General features: G+C 39.0%; 1 protein-coding gene across 2 annotated transcripts in view; it reads right to left on the reverse strand.

Moving 5' to 3' along the window:
- The window catches only part of LOC140916039 (putative ferric-chelate reductase 1), a 139168-nt gene that overhangs the window by 14205 nt on the left and 107986 nt on the right, over window positions 1-16977 (reverse strand). Inside the window, exons 11-21 of one of the 2 annotated variants that reach the window (XM_078854083.1) lie at window positions 16930-16974; window positions 15451-15489; window positions 14279-14317; window positions 13333-13362; window positions 11843-11881; window positions 10703-10720; window positions 9613-9651; window positions 6641-6670; window positions 4982-5017; window positions 4077-4118; window positions 583-624 (exon numbers count right to left, since the gene is read on the reverse strand). In XM_078854083.1, the coding sequence (XP_078710209.1) occupies window positions 583-624; window positions 4077-4118; window positions 4982-5017; window positions 6641-6670; window positions 9613-9651; window positions 10703-10720; window positions 11843-11881; window positions 13333-13362; window positions 14279-14317; window positions 15451-15489; window positions 16930-16974 (399 nt within the window). Of the gene's footprint in view, window positions 1-582; window positions 628-4076; window positions 4119-4981; window positions 5018-6640; window positions 6671-9612; window positions 9652-10702; window positions 10721-11842; window positions 11882-13332; window positions 13363-14278; window positions 14318-15450; window positions 15490-16929; window positions 16975-16977 lie in introns of both variants that reach the window. The other variant, XM_078854082.1, reaches the window with a different exon arrangement.

Below are 16977 nucleotides of genomic sequence, written 5' to 3' on the forward strand. Positions count from 1 at the left end.
TATCACTACTTTGACCTCATATTTGACTCCCTTTTTTTCCTCACATAGCCATGTTCTCACTATTCAATACAGAGTTACTGGACCTGAGGTCATTTCAAGTGTCCACATGGGGGAACAGAATTCTAAGGAAGGGTGGTCTTTGACCAGGAAACTACTAATTCAACTCTCATTCTTGAGGAGTCAGCCTGAGAGAGAATCTCTGATTATAGTTGTGTTAAATGCAGCAACGTTTAATTGAGACATACTCACACATGGCTGTGTTTGTTTGTGATTTTAGAGGAGGGTAGAGAATCCGAATTCAGGTACTTATGAACTATATGGTTAATGATTACTCTCAAAATGGATGGGTCATTAACTGTACCTATTATTTATATACTAGTGTCTAACTGAGGCCATTGCTTTTCAGTACAGTAGCCAATGTCAGTCTCTCTGGTTCTCCGCACTGTATAATTTTAGGCACAACAATGGAAACAAAAAGCTCCTACTTCAGTTAATGGGCACAATCTAATTTATAACAAAATGTTTTAATACAAAGTAGCAAATTGAGACAAATCTCCACATATAGAGAGGAAAGGGACTTACCTCTCCACAACCCTTACTGACACCGAAAGAAGATGATCCACCCTGCTGGAAAAAAAAATCCCAACAATTTATTTTCATTGTAGAAATAATGTTTCAAGCAGGGTTCTGTCTGAAGGAGTGAAGCACCAGACGATAGTAAGTTCTCCAACTTACCTCCCTTTATCTTGCCATCCTACACTATGAAAAGATTTACCTTTCAAAATGAAAGTGAAGAAGGTACTTATACGTTTAGGGCCTGATCCAATGTCCATTGAAGTCAATGGAAAGACTGACTGCAATGGGGTTTGGACCTGGGTTACAATTTTCAGAAGCACTTGAGTGACTTAGGAAACTAACTCCCATTTTCAAAAGAGACTCAGGTTACTTTAGGAGCTTAAATCCCATTGACTTTCAATGAGATTTAGGCTCTTAAGTGTCTAAATAAGTCTTGAAAATGTGAGTCAGGGTCCTAAGTCACTCAGATGACTGAAAATTCCACTCCTGGCCCTTATTTGTGAATACACTGAAAACAGATGTTACACAAGCTGCCATTGCAGAAGAGTATAGAGGGCATTGGGGACACTGTCCCAGTGAAGCATGCAAGTCCACATATATAGAGTGTATGTTAGAGAGAGCAAGAGAGAGTGCACACATGACTAAATACAAATTGCAAACACAGCAAATCTAAGTCATAGAATCATAGAATATCAGGGTTGGAAGGGACCTCAGGAGGTCACCTAGTCCAAGCCCCTGCTCAAAGCAGGACCAATCCCCAATTTTTGCCCCAGATCCCTAAATGGTCCCCTCAAGGATTGAACTCACAACCCTAGGTTTAGGAGGCTAATGCTCTAAACTATTGAGCTATCACTCTCCCCCACCCCCAGAAGCCTGCTACAGATTTGTGGTCTTTGTAATTCGTTTTAGTAGCAAGGTGTTCTCCACCACCACTCCTCTGGCACATGTGTAGTTAAGGTCTAACCAAAGGTGAAGCCAACACTGATTTTCAGTGGGGTTTGGGATACTGGATTCACTTCCCAAGTCACAAGCTGCAGTGACTATAGTGTGTCACTAAAGTGTTCATATCTTACTGACCCATGTTAAACCCTGCTGGGGGACTAAAATGTACCTGGTTCTTATTGATGTAGTCTCCTTTCAATGAGGACTATGTTAATATGCTCTAGGTACCCTTTAGAGCAGTGGTTCTCAGCCCATGGTCCATGGGCCGTTTGTGGCCCTATCAGCACACAGCTGCAGTCCATGTGACATCCTCAGGGCAATACCATATATATATATATATATGTAGATAGTATGTATATATTATGTGGATGCAGACCACATAACACACAGAGAGCTGCAAAGCGGCCCACAATGGTAAATAGGTTGAGAACCACTGATCTAGAGTGTGCCAGCAGGGCCAACATGGAGAAGTTAGCTTGCAACAGTTTTAGAGCACTCTTCAGTTAACTCCCCTCCAGAGTTACACACTTCAGGGACCAGCTTCACATGCCCTGGTAGGTTATTCATGGGATCAGCCTTTTTTTTTTTCTTCTGCTCTGCACCACTTGCTCCAAAGCTCACCCTGCTCTTCTGGTGAAAATGCACTGCTAGGATCTTTGAACGCCGTTCAGCAGGAAGAAACAAGAAGCCAAGGAAGTCATGTTTGATACAGACAAATAAGGCCAAATTCTATGCTGATATAAATTGTCATAGCACTATTAACTTCAATAGAGTGGTGCCAATTTAACCCAGTAGAGAACTTGGCCCACAGATTTTGACATAATTTCAGGGCCCTAGAGAAGAAACATGCAGTGACTTTGCCTATATTGTGACAATTCTAGTTTGGACCCATTGCAAACAGCATTTCTGCATTCTGTATCCCCTGCCATCAGCCCTCTCTCTCTCTTTATTAACCTAAAGTAATTTAACCCTGCAAAAACAAATTATGCCAACACTAGAGGACATAATCCAAACAGTAGGGAAGCAATTGATTACTCAGAAGATAACTAAGAGCAGAGGAGAAAAGATTGCTTACTTGGCTGCTCTGTGAGAATATTTGGTTGCCCTGTGAAATAGTGGACTGCCCCGGTGAAGGAAGCAGAAGCCATTTATTTCATTGTAAAAAAAAAAAAAAAAAAAAAAAGCATATTTGAATACTGTACTATTAGTGTAAGGGATGTCTGTTGGTATTTCTTACTTGTGAGACGAAAGGAACAGGTGGAGAACACTGTATTAGTGATCTTTGATGCCACTCCACTGATTTAATATGGGACCTACAGAAGCTAAAATGACGTTATGTTGTGTTTTGAGCACACAGAGACAGTTTTGATTTTCAGATAGAAGAGCACTGTTCGTTTAAAATTGTATTAATAAGTCCATGTGAATATATGGAGTCTGTGTAGTTAAGTGCACCTGAGCCTTAAATGAGATATGAGGTATCCATGATCCCATCAATGGAATGACCATCCTTTAGATGCTGGTCTGAGCTAGTAAGTTTTCTTATGAGTGCTCTCAACTACTGCAAGCAACATTGAGGGTAAAAAATTGAGAAAAATAAATATGGTTTACCTGACTTTGTGAGGAGGACTGATTTCTCTAAAGAAGCCAATAATTTCTTTGTGAAAGGATAAACCACATGATCTCATCCGTACAACATTTAAGAAAGAATCTAACTATGAATGATTCTTGGCATTTGAATAACAGAGGACAGGACTAGAATTGCAAAAGGGTTGGAAAATATATGACAGTTTCCCTAAGCAATAGTGACCCTAATGAAAATAGGTGTGTTTCCTTTTTAAAATGTGCTTGTCTGAAATTCATTTGGGAAAAACTGGGAGAGGCCAAAAAGAAGAAAGAAAAAGAAATAGAGGAAGTGGAAACTGTTCCAGAATTATTCAATAATAAACATAAAGTTAGGAGTAACGACAGGAATAAAAAGAGGACAGTCTGAATAAGCAGAGATGTGAAAAATGGTTCCTTGGTTTTTAAATTAATTATATGAACCTCAGCAACTTGAATACATATCTAAGTTAAGTTTAAATTAACAATGTTAGACAGAAACGGTGGAGGTCCTAGCTGTTATTGATCTGTATATATTGAATTCTGAGAGAAGCAAATCACTATAAAGGGATTTATGCACTGCATGGATACATCTGCTAACTAATGTAGAGTTGATTGTCAGTAATTACACAGCATCCTTCTGCTCTTGTTTAAGAATAACACAAATAATTGCAGTCAACCCAATGGCTCTTTATTTGACTTTGGACCATTTGTGTTGGCTCTCCACAAATGCAGATGCTTTGCTAGAATATTCACAGGAAGCAAATCTGATTGCTGTAGTTGTAAAAAAAAATTATTATTTTTTTTTATTCTTTACAGCTCTCCCACCACCAATGATACCAATATACCAAATCTATGTTTTAAGATTTTGGCTGCTTAGAAGCTTTCCATGCTTAAAAGCAAAACAAAACAAAAAAAAACACAAAAAAACCCTATAGAATGGATATAAAAGTACATACTTGGCCATTGGTTTTGCTGATCTGTGGGGTAGAAGATTGACTCTGTAAAGAAACAATAAATCAGTAATTTTGCTGTGAAAAGGCTTTGATTACATGCCATACTGTCTCAGTAAAAGAAACCCATCTGTATTTATCTGGATGGTGGAAGGAATATACAGAGAAGGGTACAAGCTTTGCCTCTGTTCCATTAGGCTACATTATGGAAAGTTGAGAGTATACTCCTGTGGAAGGGTCATATCTGGTGAAAGAGCACCATTTACTGAATGGTACTCAAATCTCCTCCAGAGTTGCTTTGAATCTATACAGAGACATAGAAGAGGCAAATTCTAATGAACATTGATGTATCTAGGTGTGTGTACATTCAATGATCATCCTTTAGGTGTCAATCTGAGCTAATAGCATCTCCTAGGAAAATCAGTCAAATGTATATACACACGTTATTTAACTACAGAGGAATCTGAAGTGTTTTGCCAGAATATTAACCTGATGAGAGTTTTGCTTGAGTTAACAGTGTTGGACAAGCCCCTATTTTACTTTTCACCATTGATAGGGAGCAGTGAAGACACATTCTGTCTCATAAAGCTTCCCACATTTCTCCAGTGCAGTGGTGAGGTGCAAACTGCTACACCCCTTTAAAGGGGTACATCATCATACACATGTCCCACCATGGGGAGGGCAGAGCCATGGTCAACTTATGCCCCTTCCTATCTGCCCCTTCAGGGTACAGTGTTCCCCTTTGTGAAGGGGCTGCAATTCTGGTAATTCTTTCTGCGGTAATTCTTCAAAACTCTTTCCCTCTCCCCCATGCCTGTGTAAGGACCATCCAGAATCTAGCCGTACATTTCTGGTTACCGTAAAAGGCACATCAGGACAAATCTTTAAACACAGTGTAAGATTGTGCTTACCAGTTTACAGATAATGATGTTGTAGGAGGAGGAACTCTGTAAAGAAACCCAACAACAGTTACTTCCATGTAAGCAGAGTTGTTTGAATATAACTGTATCTCAGCAAAAGAAATTATTTGTATTTATCTACTCAGTGAGGGGAGAGCCTGCAGAGAGTTGCCTAGTCCTTATTTTGCCCCTACTGATCACCACTGGACACTAAATGAAAGGTCTAAAATGGAGGTTTTAGGAAAGTTTAAAAAAAACCAACAAAACCAAAAATAAACCCTGGATAATTATGGGCCAAATTAGTGAATTATACATTGGCCTATATGAGGGGCACTGCCAAGCCATACCAATCTAAAAGAAATTGCCAGGGGGATTTTGTCACAATCAGAGCGCTTTGACACTGGCTGGTGTGTAGAGAGGGGAAGCATGTGTGGCCCCAACCTGCACTCCTCTCTCCAGGCCCATTTTGGGTAACTTGTAGCCCTGGGGGCTCTAGGAGGCAAAATTTCTGCACAATTCTCAAAATCTCCCTATGGTGGTCTAGCTCTGCACAAAGTCCTGTACAAATAGCACAGTGTGGCACCTAAGTACTAAGGCCAATATTTTCCAATCTGTGTGTCTAAGGACATGCCTCCAAATCCATATTATAGGCATCTAAGTAAAACTGATGACTTTCAGAGGTGATGAGCATCTCTAGCTACCACTCATGTCTATAGGAGCTACCACTCATGTCTCTGGAAAATCAGGCCACTTTTCTGTAGCTGCCTTACTTTGGCTAAAAATTTGAAACCTGTGTGCCAAGAGGACTTTGGGCCAGATTTTTTAAAGGCAAAAATAAGAGTAAGGTGACCACTGACTTTCAATAAGAGATGTGTGTCTAACTATTCCATGTTCCTTTGAAAATTTCCCCCTTGGTACACATGGTTTCCACATAGAAAACTTCATGCCCTGAAGTCACTCCTCAGGGGACATATCCAACATTTGAATAACTGTCTTCTCCCTAATGGGCCAACTACTCTCATCTCTATTTTTTCTTTTTTAAACAGTGAGGGAATTCCAGTCTTTTGAGTGCCCCAATTCAGTCTTGCAATGCAATGTAAACACACATATTAGAGTTATACTGTGGAGAAATGCCTTACTGACCTGGATAAGAAGAAAAAAAAATGAACATGGAGGAGGAAATTAATTTTTAAACAATTTCTGTCTCAGCAGTTTTACAGCCCGGTTTATTTGTATTTTTTCTTCTATTTAATTGAAACTTTTAAAAATAAATTAAAAATGTCAGTGTAATAAAGAATTATAATTGAACAACCTTTCAACTTGGTAATAAATCATATGATGGCTAGTAAACTCCACTTCTGGCCAAGGAGTTGTTTTCTTTCTATACACCTTGGTTTTCAACCTCAGAGTTTACTCAACCCAGGATATTGTTATTACCTCATAAAAAAGGAAGACCCTGTACTTATCATTTAAGTAGCCACCATCATCCTCTAGATCTCTCTATTGCTTTAGCCATAGTAATGCTACCTTTCAACAAAAGTTGCTACAGAACAATTAATGGAAGTAGTAAATAAATGTTTTGTTGTGAGTTGGACTAAGAGGCAAGTTAGGTAAAAACACAAGTACAGTGAGAGGGGGGTGGGAGGAAGTAGGGAAGGGAAGAATACTCACTCTATCACAAGGATTGACTCTTTGTCCACCCTGTAAAGCAACCAGAAACCTAGTCATTTCCTTGTAAAATAGATTGTTTTAATACAACACTGTTTCAAGAAAAGGAACTTATAAATTGTTTGATGGAGTGAAGGACCACAGGAGGTTCCATGTTTGCCTCCCTTTGTTCATCCACCCTGCACTATGGATTGGTTTAGTATGGGTGGGGTTCCTCCAAATATTAAATAAACTGAATACGTAGACAATTTTCATTTTGAGAAATGTAATATTTTTAGTCAAATAGGCTCTGTTTGTTTGTAAGGTGGTTAAGTGGCCAAAGATACTGACGCTCTGTGATGAAGACAACCTTGTGAAGAAACCATTTATTTCTTTGTAAATGGGTTTGTATGTTGAATTTTTTACTGCTTGCTCAAAAGACACCTATTTTTATTTGCCTATATGTGAGAGGGAAAGACTAGAGGAGGGAGAAGACTCCACTGTAGCCATGTCCACAGTAGAAATTTTCATATGTTACTCCCAGTGGGATGTGCTACCCTCCTGCTAGTCCCAGATGATCCACTACTGTAGAACAGGCACAAGTGGTTTTATCACCACATCAGTAAACTGTGGTAAAAATGGGTGAGTACTGTCTATTCTAACACACTGGTGGTAGTGTCAGATCTAGTGTAGACAACCCCTGAATCTCCCCAAGGGACTGTTCCATAGTTGGCAATTGATAGAGTACAGCAGTGTTTTGGCCATGTCCTCTCTTCCTGCAACACCTACTATGTTGGGCTTACTGGGGGCAAAGTAATGTACTACGTCATTCTACATACACTAGAAGGTGATGTGCTGGCCATATTGGCTCTACATGACATGAGAATCCCAAACTGGCGAGATAGATGAGCTTTTGCAAAGAATCTCACTCACCTCTCTCTATTTTTAATCACATTTATTTAAGCAAGGCTCCAACAACCACGACTATTAGCCATAATCAAATGGTAAGCACATGTTTAGTTAGAAAGCAGCACATTGAAGCAAAACTGCGGTGGGAGAGGTTTACTTTGCCATATGACTGGCTTTTTTGTGAGCTCTTTACAAGAAACCAGAAATCACCTGGAAACAGGGTTTATTAAAAGAGTGTACTGTTTGTACAAAGAACATCTCTGGGAAGATTTCATGTGGGGGTTCTTTCTAAGTAAGAGAACGTAGTCTTTCAACAAGATAATTCTGGTTATGTATGTAATGTTTCCAAAGAGAAAGTGGACTATGTCTTCTATTGAGTGGAATATATGGATTTGCCTCTACTTATCAAACACAAAAATATGGATAAAGGATGTTTTGGGGCCCTGACATTTTACACACATCTATTAGGGATCATACAGATGATTTTTCAGAAAAAAAAATCAGAAATAAATCCAAAAAGTTTTGGGAAACCTAAACTAGAATTAAACAATGGCTAAAATATTTGGGAAGCAGTTTCAAAATTCTACTGTTCCTGCTCAAGTCAATGGCAAAGTTCTTAATGTGGTACATTAATATTGCTGCTGCCCGAGAAACAGTGTCCACTCTATAAAGAGCCCAGAAGCCAATTTCTTTTTGATGAGGAACTGTTCAAATAGTATATTGTTTCAAGAAAAGAAACCATACTATACTTGTGGTATGAAAAACCAGATGAGGTTCAGTTTTCCCTCCTGTTATTCCACCACTCTATCTAGTGCCAGTTGTCATATTCTTAGAGAAAATGCCATTTTATATAATAAGTTCTGTTTGATTTTATAGTACTTCCAAGGGGTCCAAATAATCCTGTTCACCAAACACAGATTTGCCTTAATACAGATTTGCCATGGCCAAATGCAAAATGCAAATGTTTAATTACAGGTTGTTTTTTTTTAAAAAGAAAAGCTATGGTATACAACTTTAAAATAAAAATCATGTGAAATTATGAGACATATCTTCTTCACTTTACAACATAATGTTGTTTAAAAGCATTTCAAAAACCAAATATTCTACTCTAGTGACCATTTATCACACCAAATTAGGGGGGAAAATCATGGAGGGATCTCACTCCATACTGGGCTGGCAAATCCATAACTGTGTATAAAATATCTTTAAAATAACTGTTTTTTGCCATGAAAGTCATAAACACACTGAGCCAGATTCTCAGCTTCTGTAAACTGGTGTAGCTACTTCATTGAAACTGAGAATCTGGCCCATGGCCTTGCTGATTATAATAGGGAAGAAGAAGAAGAGCAGAGGGCTAGTGACTATTTGCCTTGGGGGTACGATTATGTATAATCGAGAAGCCATTTATCTCCTTGTAGGATATAAAAGTATGATGTAACCCTTCAATAAAAGTAATGGACATAATCTAATTGCTAATTAAATTAATTGTTCAGTTACAAAGAGACATGCTGAGACAAAATTATAAGTACAGAGGGGAAAATGCTTATTTGAGTATGGACTTTCATCTCATATGAGGAAGAACTCTGTAGAGAAATCAGAAACTAGTTATTACCATGTGAAAGAGCTTGTAAACCTTCAGGTTACAATTGTGACTAGTAACCTGCAAAATCTTTTTAATGCTGAATAAAACGGAGGGCTAGATCCTCAGCTGGTACAAATCAATCTACCTTCATGGACTCCAGTGGAGCTTTGCTAGTTTACATCACCTTATGATCTGGCCTTGGAAGATAAGCAGGCCTAGATGGTTAAGGTCATGTAGATATTGAGAGCACTAAAGAATCAAAGGTTTCCATATTGTATTGTTACTGAAAATAATGGCATAGTCGTGAGTCACTAATTTATAGTATCCCTGACTTGCCGAGACCACTGTCCGATAATCTTAGACATCTCCTAGCTCTCTGTCCATAGTTTGTCCATTTTCAACTAAGGCTCCCATTCAACTAATCCACTGGAGCTGAATAAGCATTCAGTTCACTCAGAGGCATGTTGGGATAAAACTCTAAACACAATCAGGAAAGTGTGCTTACTTGTACATGGATAATTCTGTGTCCAGAATTGGCCAAGATCTGTAAAGAAACCAGAGGCTATTTAATTGGGCTTGTTTAAATGAAATACAGTTTCAGGAAAGGAATGATTTGTACTTCCCTGATTAAGGGAGTGAAGGAGCAAGTGAAACTTGAGTTTGTCTCCCCATTTCCCCCACACGAAACTATGGAAAGGTTTACTCTAGAGATTCTTTGAAACTAAAAATAAACTGGATATAATTCTGGGCTAGATCCTCAGATGTGGCGGATATATGCTCTGCAGGTCTCAGGAAGCAGGCTGGCAAGGGGGCAGGCAGGTCCCTAGCTTAAATTAGGGTATGTCTAATTCTAGGGTTGTGATTCCAAGCTCATGTAGACACTCTCACACTAGCTCTCATTGAGCTAGTGTGCTAAAAACAGAAGCATAGCAGGCAGCGGTGAGCAGTGGCACAGGCTAGTCATACTGAGTACGCACCCCACAGGGGTCAGGTGGGGTTGTTCTTGGCACAGCTAGCCTGTGTTGCCACGTGATGAGAGCTAGCACAAGTATGTCTACGTGAGCTGGGAACCACACCCTAGCTCACAGTGTAGACAGAGCCTTAGAGTATCTGCTACTACAGCGCTTTGTGGCTGACAGTGCCACAGTGCTCAGCTTGTTGGTGCTTGAGGGGGGGGATGGAGCCTTGCTGCTGCCTCTTCCCTGCCCTGTCCCCTTCCCACCTTGTGCATTTGCAATGTGAATAGGGATAGAGCTGCCCTTGAACAAACTGGAACTCTGCCTCGCCTTTAAGTGGGCCATGATAGGTTGGGGACGAGCCTTTATGTTCCCTCACTCTCTCTGCCTGGGCATTATATGGATGCGTAGTATCTGTCCTTTGATCATTTTATCTAGTGTAATGAAAATTTTCAGATGACGCTCCATTCCACCTCCTAACAGCAATCCACCTAGAATCCTATGCCACTTCCATACAGATCAGTCCCACTGGTTCTGCAGGGATCATGGACATCCTTCCATATGGGAGAAACCAGGCATAGGATTTGCACTCATAATAGCATGAAATTATAAATACAGAAGAAAAAAAAACATGCTTACCGATGGGAGAGTTTCACGCTGTAAAAGAAACCAGAAATCTGATTATTTTGTGTAAGGGTTTGTTTAAAATAGACTACTGCTTCAGAAAAAGAACCCTATTGCCTGGGTGAAGTGAAAGACCAAAGGCAAGTGCACAACCTATTTTGTCTCTCTTCATTGCACCATCTACGCTATAAAAAGGTTTACCATGTATGACGATTCTTTGAAAATTAAAGTAGTGTTTATACTTCTCCATTCAGTTTTGAGTACACAGTAGAAACTATGACTTTTTTTGTCCCCTAGTGAAAGAGTTCTGTTCATTTGAGTGGCAACTAAAATGATAGTAGTCTATGTCTTCCTATAGAGTACACAGATCCAAGAGTCTGATCCAAAGTCCGGGAGTCAGTTGGAGTCTCTTTGTACCTTAGAATATTGTGGGTGTGGAGATGGGGGGTGGGATTCTAACGCATGGTGAGGTGTCCATAGCCCCAAACATTTAACACCCATCATTTGTGAGAGATATTCAGCTTTTCAGTCAGCTGACTACACCAAGAATAGTGGAATCTGAAGGATTTAGTACTAAAGAAGGTTACTGGAGGCAAATGGAAAAAAGGGTATTTTGCCACATTTCATTCTGAAACAAGCCCTAAATATTTCATCCATTTTTAGGCAGAAATTATTTTAGTCTGAAAGAAAGATTTCAAAGTGAATGGGTACAACAGAACTACAACAGCTGGAAACTAAAGACTGAAGTAAGTTTACAGAAGAAAGTTGCAATAGAAACAGGAAAATGAAGTGGCCTTGTCTGAGGTAGATATAATGGTTAGTGAGTTCTGGGATCAGCAGTGAATCAGACCACTATACAATTACAGAACATAATCATCTACTGGTGAGTCAATAACAACATTCCTGTAACCTGACTGGGACAATCTCATTTCTGTATACATCAAATCATTGCAGTGATCTCTTAACTCTCTATGTAACTTTTAGTTATTTAGTCAGCCTCTTTCTCTATGCATAATTGCATCAGTAATATAATCCCGCTCAACAAAAGCTTCCACCCACCAACCAGACTGCTGTATCTATCTGAGAGCTAAGCATGTGGCTATTCAGAAGCACTTGGATTCATAACTCTAAGAATTGTGGAGAAAGGATGCTTACCACAGGAGGATAAGGTTTGCTGTCGGGATAGGACACTGGCTGTAATGAAACCAGAAACAAGTTATTTTCTCATAATGGGGGTTTATTTAAAATGCAGTATTGTTTCATGAAAAGAAACCTCTCTGTACTTAAAAGTTTGATGGAATGATAATGACTAGCACTTACACAATATAGCGTATTTATATATCTGAAACCATGTTACAAAAAGTATTATTATCCCCATTTTACAGATGGGTGAACTGAAGCACCAAGAGCTAAGTGATTTACCCAAGGCCAACAGTGAGTCACTGGAGGGCAAGTTGCAGCCCCCAGCAGTGAGTCTCACAACCCAGGCCTACAGACTCAGGCTGGAGGAGCTTGTGCTACAGTGCTAAAAATAGTGTGTAGATGTTCAGGCTTGGGCTGGAGCTCGGCATCTGAAGCCTAGGGTGGAGGATGGGCTTCAGAACCTGAACTACAGCTCTAGTTGCAAGGTCTACATAGCTGTTCTTAGTGTCATAGCATGAGCCCCGCGAACCCGAATCTATAGACCCGGACATGGAGACTTGCTGAAGCGGGTCCTTTGGATGGAAGGCCAAAAGAGGACGCACACTCCGTTTTGTGTCCTTTCATTCACTCCTGTTCTATGGGAAGGTTTAATATGGAGATCCTTTGAAAATTAAAGCAAACTCAATAGTAATATGTTGTTTTGCTCATAATGTTGTTTTTCTGGCGAAAAGTTTGTTTTGACTGAATTAAAAAAGGAAAATAGCCCGTATTCTTGAGTGGAGTAATTACCGTGACAGGAAGTGACTTTATTGCATATACAAGGGAATTCTGATGAGAGGGAGAACTGGGTCATTTGATTTTAAAAATAGGTAATTTTAAAAAACCTCATGGTATTTTTTTAATGCTAGAATAAATAGGAAATTGAGGTGGCCATACTTATGGTGATTTGGATGGAGAGGTCTGACGAGTCACAAATCTGAGTGTAGGGGTTTGCCTACTATGGGTTTATCAATCATTTCCATACAATAGTGACTCAGTCCATGTACAACATCCTTGTACTCCAATTGTTTGTCTGAGACTATTCGGTTTCAATATTATGGGCCAAATTAATCCCTGGTGCTAATTCCATTGGCTTTACATCAGGGATGAATTTAGATCAATCTCATCCTAAAGTTCCCTTTGTAACAAAAACTATAGTGCCTTCCATCCTATGATGTCTTAAAAAAAAAAAAAAAAGCATAGACAGCTTTGTAACTATAGTACTTTATCCACAGTACAGTCAACCTGTCAACAAAAGTTGCCATAATATAACTCATAAGCCTAATGCATTTAACAACTAGTAAACCAAGTATTCGGTTACTGAGAGATAATATGGGAAACAGCTTTGGGCCAACATCTCAGCTGGTGTAAACTAGTATAGCTTAATTCAAGTTAAAGGCGCTATACCCATTACACCTGCAGAGAATCTGACCCTTTAAATTCAACAGAGAATGAGTGCTTACCTTTTGAATACCACTGCCTGTGGAGACAGACTGTAAAGAATACAGAAACCAATTATTTACTTAGAAAAGAGTTTGCCAAATTTAATTCAGTACCTATCAGACAGGAGACAGTAATAGCTATAAGATCTTGGATTGCCAAAGCATGAAACATTTGAAAGAAAAGTATTCTTATGTGGGGCAATTAATGAATAACACAGGCAACAGATTAATGGGAGCACAAGAGTTATCGTAACCCAACTGTCACCATTGTTTCTAGTACAATACCTAGTTATTTCTGCCAGTTTCATACACAACAAATTTATGTTGAAAAGAAAGTTTCAAATAGTTGAAGTAATAAATCTAGGTGGAATGTTAGGTAGAGTGAAATGATTATTTGAAATGGAAGATAAGTCATACGTTGACAGTAGAAAGTTAGACTTTGATTCCCTTGATCAGAGGTAGAAACATCAGGAGAACATAGAAGACTGTAGGAACAGAGCCAGCTGGAAGTAATGGAATTCTCCATATGAACAGAAATGTTCGAAGTTTAAAACAATTTCCAGGAACCTCCCACCACACTGACCCACACATACACTTCCCATACGGCAGAATCAGAGGAAACGCCTATGTGTAAATTTTGCTTTTTGTTCCGAGTATCCACCAGAGAAAACCTTTCTGGTGAAAGTATTTTGTTTGTTTCCAATAGTAATCAAAATAGAAAATATCTGCTGTCCGTTTGTAGAAAAAATGACTAATCCAGGGTCAGTTTAACCAGGAAGAAGGAAATTAACAAGGTGGAGCTATGTAATGCCCCATAACTGCAGCATTCATCTGCTGAAATCATTTGGGCTAGTAATATTACCTAATAATTTCAGGACATCCCTCTCTAAGGTCCTCCCAGGAATTTCCCCACAGTAGGGCAACATTTGGGCCTACCTGGTTAATACAGTAGAGAATGTGTTCCTACCTGGCCATAGGAAATGCCGGTGTTAATTGAGACAGCACTCTGTAAACAAACCACAGACCAGTTACTTCTTTGTAAAATGGCGTGTTTCAATAAAATACCATTTTTGGAAATGAAACCTACATGGAATTCTTTGTTTGGTGGCATGGAGGACTAGGGGAAGGTACAAATATTAAGCTAAATTCTGATTTCAGTTACAGCTGAATAAATTCAGAGTAACTCCTCTGACTTCAGTTAAGCTACTCTGGATTTATGCCAAGGTTACTGAGATCAGACTCTTCCATCATTCAACTACATTACATCATATGTAAGTTTAATGGATGGTGTTCTTTTGAAATTAAAGTTTATACTCATATGTTTAGGTCATGTTCCAGCACAGCATGTAAATATAAGCCTAACTTTAAGCTTAGCATGGCAGTAGTCCCATTGTAAACAGATCATGTGCTCAGTTCTCAGTACACATCAGAGAAAGTGCCACCTTTCTGGTGAAAATATTTTGCTCGTTTCAATGGCATTCAAAATAGAAATAGAAAATAATGTCATTTCAATACAATTATAAGAAAAAATGGACGTTGACAGTACATAAATTCTCTAGATTAATACAAAAATAAAAAAGCGTTGCTAAAAGAATCAACTGATATTATGGGACATGTTTTTCAGCCATGCAAAGAGAACTCCACTAAGAAAAGGAGGGTTAAATTGAGCAGTGAGTGTGATATACTACATTTTTAAAAGAGGAATCCGAAAAGCAGGCAGTACTTGACTAAGAATAATACAAAGAACATCATCTCAGATGAATGTAGGGAATAGTTATGCAGAATATGGAACTGGGGATAGAAACTAACAATTATGGTTGCCTTTCTTGTTTTAGAGATACAAATGTTGAGATATCAGACCACTAAAAAATCAGTGGAATGGTTATTGACAATTAGCATTTACTTTTGGGTCAGTAACCCTACAACATATTTGTGCTTGGTTAACTGAGACAATTTTGTTTCAGCATAATGCTAACTAACCTCAGACATCCTCTAGCTCCTGCCTCATCTTTATCCAAAGTAATCTAACTCTGCAACACAATGACTGTAATGGATCTAATACAATTTGCAACAGAGTGTTGAATTATTGAGTAGTATTTTGGGAGACAACATCAAATACAGAGGGAAACGAATACTTACATCTTTACAGCCATATTTGCTGTATATGCCATAAGTGCCCTGTAGAGGAAACAGAAAGTACTTATTTTGTTATTGTTGTTGTAATTATTACAGAAGAGTAAGCACAAGTACACAGAACCTCAACTCTAGCTGGTCCTCAAGTCTGGGAGATGCAAAAGATCCTGATGCCTCCCCCCAGTTCTGCACTATACCTCCACAAAAGGGCTAGGCACATTCTGGCCCTAAATAAATTAATATATGCTGGTATTAACAGAAATGTTTGATGATTTTGTAAATAAATAGAAAAATAATTTAAATTTGCTTTAAAAAATCGCCCACATTATGTTTGCAGCCTGCTACTGTCTCCTGGTATGGTCTTTTGAGGGACCTCTGCTTCTCCTGACTGGCCTTCCTTAGTTTGCTCTCAGTCAGGGCAGTTCTTGGACCTAGCAGTCTGTTTCAGTCTCTTGGCTGTGTTCATGGAGGGAGCCTGGTGCAGGTGCAGGTGCAGGTTGCCCCTTTGCTGTCCCAGGCCTTTCTACCTCCTCTTCCTTCTCTGTACTCTCCCCTTTATAGCAGGCCTTGTTTCCTTTATTGGTTGCAGCTATGGGTGCCTGCCTCTATGACTGCTTGCTTGTAAACAGGAGAGATTCTCCTCTCCCTTCTGTTTATGCTCAGTACGGGGTTTGTAGACCCCATTACACAGCCCAGCATTGTAGTATTTTGCTGGTGCATGTAAAACAGAAAGCTTAAACTGAAGAGAAGCAAAAGTTAAATGGAGCCTCCTGTTTTCATTGTTCAAAGTGAATGTAAGGTAAAATGTCAAGAACCAGCAAAAATGGTGAAAAAGTAGTGTATATTTTAAAAGTTCTTTTAATATTAACAATCTTACATGTTGTTAGTAACACAAGCAAGGATTTTTTTTCCAAAATAAAGGTAAATACTGATTACTAAATTTTAGTTTCTCTCTGCTGATTTCAAAATTCATGTAGAAGTGAGTTTCATTTATTCCAACCTCTCATGATAAGAATGTTTCAGATGTTCTCCAAGCACTCAGTCCTGTGAGGTGCTGAGTGTTCTCAACCCACAGACTTCAGTAGGAACTGAGTGTGCTTAGCGCCTTACTGGATAATTGGATTTACTTGTCGAAGATTTTTAACCTGACAGTGTTCCTTTAATAACACTTCCTTTAATGGAAGTAGCGATATTTATTGTGGAGTTACAGCTGCTGAATTCTGAGGTCAGCAGCAAATCAGAATACACAGACTGGCATAGTCTATGAATGTTATGAGTCTATGAACTGGGCAGCATCCTTGCCTTCTGATTAGCTGAGTCTATTCTACTTGAGTACATTGTCAAAATCATCTCTTAGTTTTTCTACATTACTTTTGCTATAAAACAAAAGCTCCCACATTAACACTAATGTAACTGATAGCTAAGCATTGTAGTTAAAATAGTCACACTGGGACAAAATTCAGTGAGGATGAGAAAAGTGCTTACTGGGACACATCCACCCCGGCCTCCTCCTGGAGAAATGACTCCAACCTG

This window comes from Lepidochelys kempii, chromosome 8 (genome assembly GCF_965140285.1).
Source record: "Lepidochelys kempii isolate rLepKem1 chromosome 8, rLepKem1.hap1, whole genome shotgun sequence".
Taxonomy (NCBI): Eukaryota; Metazoa; Chordata; order Testudines; family Cheloniidae; genus Lepidochelys; species Lepidochelys kempii.